Genomic DNA, 8,014 nt, shown 5'->3' on the forward strand with positions numbered 1-8,014 from the left:
CTGTGTGCAGGGGGGGCTAGGAGCTCTGGGGGATGGGGGGCTGTGTGCAGGGGGGCTGGGAGCTCTGGGGCAGGGGGGACTGTGTGCATGGGGGTGGGGCGCTCTGGGGCACGGAGGGCTGTGTGTATGGTGGGGTGGGGAGCTCTGGGGTATGGGGGGGTGTACATGGGGGGGTGGGAGCTCTGGGGGATGGGGGGCTGTGTGCAGGGGGGGCTGGGAGCTCTGGGGCACGGGGGACTGTGTGCATGGGGGTGGGGCGCTCTGGGGTATGGGGGGTGTACATGGGGGGGTGGGAGCTCTGGAGTGTGACGGGGGGCTGTGGGAGCTCTGGGGGATGGGGGGCTGTGTGCAGGGGGGGCTGGGAGCTCTGGGGCACGGGGGACTGTGTGCATGGGGGTGGGGCGCTCTGGGGTATGGGGGGTGTACATGGGGGGGTGGGAGCTCTGGAGTGTAACGGGGGGCTGTGGGAGCTCTGGGGGATGGGGGGCTGTGTGCAGGGGGGGCTGGGAGCTCTGGGGCACGGGGGACTGTGTGCATGGGGGTGGGGCGCTCTGGGGTATGGGGGGTGTACATGGGGGGGTGGGAGCTCTGGAGTGTGATGGGGGGCTGTGGGAGCTCTGGGGCACGGGGGGCTGTGTGTATGGTGGGGAGCTCTGGGGCGTGTCTGCCGGGGCGAGGGGAGACGGGGGGACACGGGCAGGGGGTTATGTCTCTAGTCCAGGCAGTCCATGCCCGGGGATCCCGTCTCTGCCTGTGGGGTGGGGTGGGGCGGGGACACACACGCTGCCCCACCCTCCCCGGGGTGGCACGTGGACGCCGCTGTCCCGGCTGGGCTGGGCGGGGTGTCTGCCCCCGCCCGGAGCGGAGAGACCCCCCCTTTCCCCGCCCAGCCCCACGCTTCAAAATTTCCGCAGCTAGCGCGCAGCGGAGGAACCAGCGCCCCAGATCCGCTCCAGCCCCCCAGCCGCCTCTCCGGGCCCCCCAGCGAGGTAAATACCCTGCTCCATGCGTTCCCCCCCCCGCCCCCAGCTTCCTACACATCGCGGGTAATGGAAACATGTCTGGGGGACTCCCCAGCTCTGGGAGCGGGGTGTGGGGGGGTCATACTCGGTGTGGGGCTTGGATCGGAACCGAGGGGTTATTTTGGGGGGGGGGGTGAGCGGAACTTTTTGGGGGTATCACCGTTTTGGGGAGGCTGTGGGGAGGATGAGGGGTGTGTGGCTTGGGAGGATTTCTGGGTCTGGGTCTGAAAGTGAGGGGTTTAGTGGGGGGTGAGTGGAGTACGGGGGGGGGGCTGCAGTGGGTGGGATGACCCTCCTCTCTGGTGGATTGAAGGGGCCGGATGTGATTTGGGGGTGGGGGGATTTGGTCCCTCCGTGGGGGGTTGCCACACCCTGTCAATGGCAGTTTATTCCAGGCAGCTCAGGGTCCAGCCACACCCTGTCTGCACTGAAATTTGGGGGTGGGGACTGTCAAACCTGGGGTGCAGGATTTGTGGGGCTACCCCTCTGTCCCCCCCAAAAAGCCCCACCACAGGACACTGCCCCCATGCCTCTTAACATATCCCCCCACAGCGATTTTGGCCCATCGCTGGGGTAATTATTTTGCCGGGGGGGTTACCCCATTAAAAGGAGGGAGCTGTAGAATCTCAGCCCCCTGGAAGAGGGAATTGTGGGGGGGATGACTGTGACCCCATATATTTCATCCCCTGATCTCCCGGCCCCTTGAGTGACATGGGCGGGGTGGGGGGGTCACGGCTGGGGGAAGGAGTTTACCAGGCAGTGTCTGTCTGTCGCACTGGCAGGTGGGCCCTGCAGGGGCTGGTGGGGCGTGTCCGTCTGTCCCGCTGCCCCCTACAGGGAGGGCTCAGAGCTGCCCCTGCTCGGGTGGGGTGGAGGTAGCACAACATGGCAATGCAGGAGCCCCTCCAGGCGGGTTCTGCGGGCTAGGGTGAGAGAAGTGTGGGCTAGTGGTTAGAGTGGGTGGGGCCCTGGCATCAGCAGGGTTGTATAGAAAGCCGAGACCTGGATTTCCCGCGGTTGAGCAGGGCCAGTGCCCAGGGAGGCGTAAATTGAAATGTTGGCGAAGGGGGGGGGGGGGGGGCTTTCATCCGGGCTGGTGGCACTCTGGGGACCCGCTGCCCTGGGCCAGCGCCGGGCGCCCGTAGGGCGCTCGGTGCAGGAAGGTGTAGGGTCGTGAGCCCCGCTTCCCAGCTGGGGAAACAGACACACAGAGCGGGGTAGTAGCTCGCCCCAGGTAGCCCAGCAAAGCAGTAACAGAGCCAGGGAACGGACCCAGGAGTCCTGGCACCCAGCCCCTGCTCTAACCCCTAGACCCCACTGCCTGCACAGGGGCAGGACAGAATCCTGGCATCCTGGAGCTCTCGCCTTTCCAGGCCTGCGCCCAAGGCCCTGAAATGCCGACGTGAGGTGGAAAATAACATGCCGGGGTTGGGTTTTCTCTAGGCCTTATAAGGGCAGCGGCTGCAGGCTGCCCCCCGCCCCCTCAGTCACCCCCCCACTGCCCTTCCCCCCCTCCCTTTGCCCCTCCTCTCTGGCCCCCAGCCCAGCACTACCCGAGAGACCAAGGGAGTGGCTCTGAGACAGACAAGCACTGGTCTAGTGGGTGGGTTGGTGGGTTGGTTGCGGGGGCGGGGGGCGGGGCTGGGAGCCAGGACTCCTGGGTTCCATGGTCAGGGAGGAGTAGGGCTCCCAGCCCAGTTGTCTAGTTTCTTCCCAGGCAGAGCAGGATCTAGTGTCTGGCCCCCAGCGTCGTGGGCAGGGCCGGGGCGGGGTGAGTCTCCCGCCTGCCAGGCACCCACACAGCAGATCTGTGCTAGGGAGGGACCGAGAGGAAATGACAGGGCTCCTACTGGCACCGTTAACCGCCTTCACCATCACCCCGGCTGTCAGTGTCTAATTAACTTGACTGACTGACTGGTTCTCCCAGCCCCTTCTCTCCTCGGAGGTGGGGAAACTGAGGCAGACAGAGGGGACGGAGTGGTGCAGAGGGTGCACAGTGTGCCAGGGGTAGAACCCGGGAGTCCTGGCTCCCAGCGCTCCCCCCTGCCCCACTCTAACCACTAGACCCTCCTCCCCTACCATCGGCTGGGCCCACTGCTCCACTGTGGAGGGACCCCAGGACTGGGTTATGGGAACAGGTCTCCCTCCCAGCGTCCGGCTCTCAGTTCCTCCCTCCCCCGCCCGTCATAAACCATGTGGGGCCCGTTAACCCCCCCCCCAGTTCAATCTGAAGGTTCCTGGCCTGCCCCAGGGACTGAGAGGTGGGAGGGGCTGTAACCCTTTCACCCCGCATCCAAGCAAGCGGGGGGGGGGCAGTGGGTGGAAGCTGCGGGGGAGGAAGTGGGGGCAGCACTGGGTGGCAGCGGGGCATATTGGGGAGCAGCCGTCTGACCGCTTGGTTTTGGGGGAGGGGACCTAAGTGTATTCCCCCGCTCCCCTGCTCCCTGCCAGAATATTTCTAGGCCTGGCTGAGCAATTCCAGCTGTTGGAGTTGGGGGCTGGGGGGGTTGGCTCCCAGGACCCAGGCGGGGCTGGAGGGGGGGGGGGGGGGCGTCGGCTCCTAGGACCTGGGCGGGGCTAGAGGGGGGCGGTGTCGGCTCCCAGGACTGGTGGCGGGAGATCTTTCCCTCTGTGAATTTGCCCTATGCCTGGCAGTGCCCCTGGAATGGCTTGGACCCATCCCCCTCTCTGCCACGCAGCCTCAGGGGGCCCCCATCACGAACCCATCTTTCTGTACCAGCCCAGAGCCCTCCGTCACTTCTTCGTTCGGCCGCTCTCTTCCTCCATCTCCCTTTCTCCTCCCCCCCCCCATTCATGGTACAGAGATGCACACTCCTGCCTCCCCGTGCTCTCACGACTAGCCCCCACTCCCCGCTCAGAGCCGGGGAGAGAGCCCAGGAGTCCTGGCCCCCAGCCCCCTCTCCCCAAGTTTTTCAGCCTGGCACTCCCCACAGGGCACTTGGGTCACGAAGCCCAGGGTCAGCTCAGCCGGGCCCTGCTGGCAACTGGGGATGGGGTGTCCGCCTCGGACCAGAGGCACAGAAACGGCCCCCCTATTTCGTGTGTGTGTCTGTTCCTGCTGCCCCCTGCTGGAGCGGCTGGGCTCTGCGTGTGTCTGACGCCCCCTGCTGCGGAGACAGGCCCTGGGGGGTGGGAGTGTGTGTGTGTCCCTGCTGCCCCCTGCTGGAGTGGATGGAGATTGCCCAGCTCTGTTCATATGCCGGATTCCCGTAACACGCCCTGACTCTCTCCCCCCATCTCCTCCTCCCCAGGTGACCCCGCCATGCCGATCCAGCGCACCAAGTCCGTGGGCAACACGCAGGCCCTGACCTCACAGGTGGGCATTGTCCGCCTGCTGGAGGTGCTCTTCGCCTGCGTCACCTTCAGCCTGGTGGTGCACGAGGGGGGCTGGCACGACCGTAACGGAGACTGGTGCATGTTTTGCTGGTGCTTCTGCTTCGCCGTGACGCTGCTGGTTCTGGTGGTGGAGTTCGTGGGGCTCCAGCACCGCATGCCCGTCTCCTGGAAGAACTTCCCCATCACCTTCGCCATGTATGCCACCCTCATGTGCCTTTCAGCCTCCGTCATCTACCCGGTCACCCACATCCAGAACGGCCGCACCACTGGCAAAACCAAGGACTACCGCATCGCGGCCACCGTCTTCTCCTGCCTCACCTGCCTGGCCTACTCGGTGGAGGTGACCATGACCCGGGCCAAGCCGGGTGAGGTGACGGGCTACATGGCCACCGTGCCCGGGCTGCTGAAGGTGGTGGAGACCTTCGTGGCCTGCATCATCTTTGTCTTCATCAGCGAGCCGGTCTCCTACGACCGCCATGAGGCGCTGAAGTGGTGCCTGGCCGTCTACTGCATCTGCTTCATCCTCTCGCTGGTGGTCATTGTGCTGTGCATTGGGGAGTGCACCGGCTGGCTGCCCTGTGCCTTCAACAAGTTCCTAAGTGGCTACACGCTGCTGGCCGTGCTCATGTACGCCACGGCCACCGTCATCTGGCCCATCTACAGCTTCGACCGCAAGCAGGGCGGTGAGCCGCGCCGGCCCTCCTTCTGCCAGAGCCGCAACTTCTGCTACTGGGATAAGTGGGTGGCCATTGCTGTGCTGACGGCCATCAACCTGCTGGTTTACCTGGCTGACCTGGTGTACTCTGCCCGGCTCATCTTCATCCAGGCCTAGTCGCCGGGGGCTGCTGGACCGGCTGAGTGCTGGGGACAAGGGCTGGTCTCCCAGCGGGTTCTCTGGATTTCATCCGTCTGTTTTGCCCCTCATTCATTTATTTATTCTTTTCTTTTCTTTTTCTTTATCCTTTTTCTTTCATTTATTGTCTTTATCTTTCTTTCTTTTTTCTTTATCCTTCTCTCTTTGATGCTTTCTTTCTTTTTCTTTCTTTTGTACTTTTCCTTTCTCATAATTATTCATTTTTTTTTCTATTTCATTTACTGTCTTTATCTTTCCTTGATTCTTTTCCTTTATCCCTCTTATTCTTTCTTATTTCTTTGCTCTCTTTTCTTTCATTTCCTCTCATTAATTCATTTATTCTTTCCTGTCATGTATTTATTTGTTTATTTTCTTTCTCTCTCTTTCGATCGTTCTCATTTATTCCTTCTTTTCTTGGAGCTCTCTCTCTCACTTTCTTTTCTTTCTCTTGGTCTTTTGTTCTTTTTCTCTCATTTATTTTCTCACTTTCCTTCTTTTTCCTTCTTCTTTTCTCCCCCCTCTCCTCCTCTCCAGCATTGCCCGTCCTGGCATACCCACTCCCTTGTAATAAGTGTTATCCTTTTTGCCTTAGCCTGGCCCTCTGAGAAGCCTGTTGGCTCCCCTCCACAGTGGCTGGGGGGCGGGAGTGGGGGAGGAATCATGGGTAATCACCGGCCATTCTATGCCTTTTATCCAGCGGGAGCTGCAGCAGATGAAAGATCGGTGGCCTGACCAGCAGGGCCCAGTGGGCGCCGGAGCCTTTAAACCCAGCACCTCCAATCCCAGCAGAAGTAGGGGGAGAAACAGTGGGGAGGGTGGGAAAGTGGTGACGACTCCCCTTTAATGGAAATATTTGTCTGGTGGTTAAAAATGCTTGCCTGCCAGAGTCTTAAAGGTAATGGGTGCACTCTGGCACCTTCCTAAGAAAAAGCCACCAGTGGTTAAACAGCACACAGCCTTTAATGAAAATATTTGTCTGGAGGTCAGAAATTCTTGCCTGCTGGAGTCTTAAAGGTAAATCACCGAATCAGCCCTCTAGCTGGAAATTAAAAAAAAACAAACACAAAAAAACCGCCCCATTTGCTTGGTTCTTGAATATTTATCCAGGGGTTTTAAATAGTCCTGCCGGCCATTATCTTAAAGGTGATGTTGCCGGATCTGTGCCTCACAGTGCTAGAATGTAGTTAGCTGCTTACATCGGTCCAGTCTCTCTCTTTGTATCGTTCATCTGGGTTTTTTTATACATCTATTTTTTACACTGGTATAAACGCAGACAAAAAGTATTATGGTCTTTGTTGCAAGTGTTTGTGTCACAATTGACCTAGCAAATTATGGGGCGGGGGGAGTTTATATACGTATAAATATATAGAGAGAAAACGGGAGGATAACAATAAATGACTGAAAGGTACTTTGTGTTTGTCTGTCGTCTCTCCTGTTTAGAGCTTTGCTGATAAGGATAAGCTGGGGTTATCCTGACAAAATGGCTCAGGGGGGCGGGGAATGGGGCATAGGGCCTTTCCCCTCTAGTGGGCGCTGGATCCTATCCAGCCCCAGGGCAGGGACTGGCTGGCTCAGGGGGGCAGGGAATGGGGCCCGGGGCCTTTCCCCTCTAGGGGGAGCTGGATTCCATCCAGCCCCAGGGCAGGGACTGGCTGGCTTAGGGGGGCAGGGAATGGGGTGCGGGGCCTTTCCCCTGTAGGGGGCCCAAGCTCCCATCTGGCCCCATGGCAGGGACTTGCTGTCTCAGGGGGTGGGCAATGGGGCCTTTTCCTTCTAGGGGGCGCTGGCTTTGATCCTGCCCAAGAATTGGGGGGCAGGCTGGCTGGTGGGGTGAACACAGAAGAGGGGGCATGTGTGGCAGCCCCCCGTCAGTGAAAGGCTTGTTTCTCTGCAGAGGCTGAGGCTGGGCGTGGGGACGGACGGGCATCCGGCCCAGTGGAAATTCCAGCTCAGAGCTCCGTTTCCGCTGTGGGGAGCTCTCTGAACGCAGCTGTTGTTGCGTAGGGATGGGCCGGGGGAAGACCCAGAGAGAGGATATGTCACCATCTCCCGCGGTGGCAACTCCAGTCACCACACTGGGACGCGCAGAGGCCCACGCCCCGCCCCAGAGGCGGCCGCTTCTCAGCCCTGGACAAGGGGTCCACATATACCCAGCCCCCACCGCACCCCAGAGGTGGCCGCGTCCCAGCACCGGGCGAGGGGTCCCTGTACACCCAGCCCCTGCGCCCCACCCCAGAGCTGGCCGCGGTCCCAGCGCCGGATGAGGTCATTGCTATGTATAGGTGGGGGCTCTGTTTTCCAGCGCTGGGAGGAGCTGGCCAGGGTGCGCTCCAGGGGCTGGTGCCAGAAGGGGCCGGGCAAGGCAGGGCCTGGAATTAGGCGATTCCTACAAACAGCCCTGTCTGGCTAGTGTTAACCCCTTCCTGGCCTCTCCTCCCCTGACAGCTGTGTCCTCCACGGTGAGGGGAAAGCATCAAGGAGAGAACCCAGGAGTCCTGGTTCCCAGCCCCCCCCCCCCCGCTCTAGCCACTAGACCTCTTGCCCATAGCGGTGGCATTGTAGGCTCCGGGCCCGTATCTAGGCATGGGCGTAAATGGTTCATGTAAAGCTTTGAGGCCGAATGGCCTGTCAACCACCCTAAGTTTTGGGGCGCTAGGCCCAGGGGGCTCGGGGTGGGGTGGGGGAGGCGCGATAGCAGGTTCTGGGGTCGCTTAACCCCGAAGCTGCCTTGGCAACTGAGGGGCGTGCGTGGAAACAAGAGACGCTCGTTAAGACCCTCAAG

At 61.0% G+C, this 8,014-nt stretch overlaps 1 protein-coding gene across 1 annotated transcript; it reads left to right on the forward strand.

Moving 5' to 3' along the window:
• Positions 1–760: 760 nt before the first annotated feature.
• Positions 761–6,640, forward strand: MYADM (myeloid associated differentiation marker). The gene is made up of 2 exons (XM_073322128.1): positions 761–989; positions 4,295–6,640. The coding sequence occupies exon 2, from the start codon at positions 4,306–4,308 to the stop codon at positions 5,209–5,211; it is 906 nt and encodes a 301-aa protein (XP_073178229.1). The 5' UTR covers positions 761–989; positions 4,295–4,305; the 3' UTR covers positions 5,212–6,640.
• The last annotated feature ends 1,374 nt before the right edge of the window (positions 6,641–8,014 follow it).

Source organism: Lepidochelys kempii, chromosome 23 (assembly GCF_965140265.1).
Source record: "Lepidochelys kempii isolate rLepKem1 chromosome 23, rLepKem1.hap2, whole genome shotgun sequence".
NCBI lineage: Eukaryota > Metazoa > Chordata > Testudines > Cheloniidae > Lepidochelys > Lepidochelys kempii.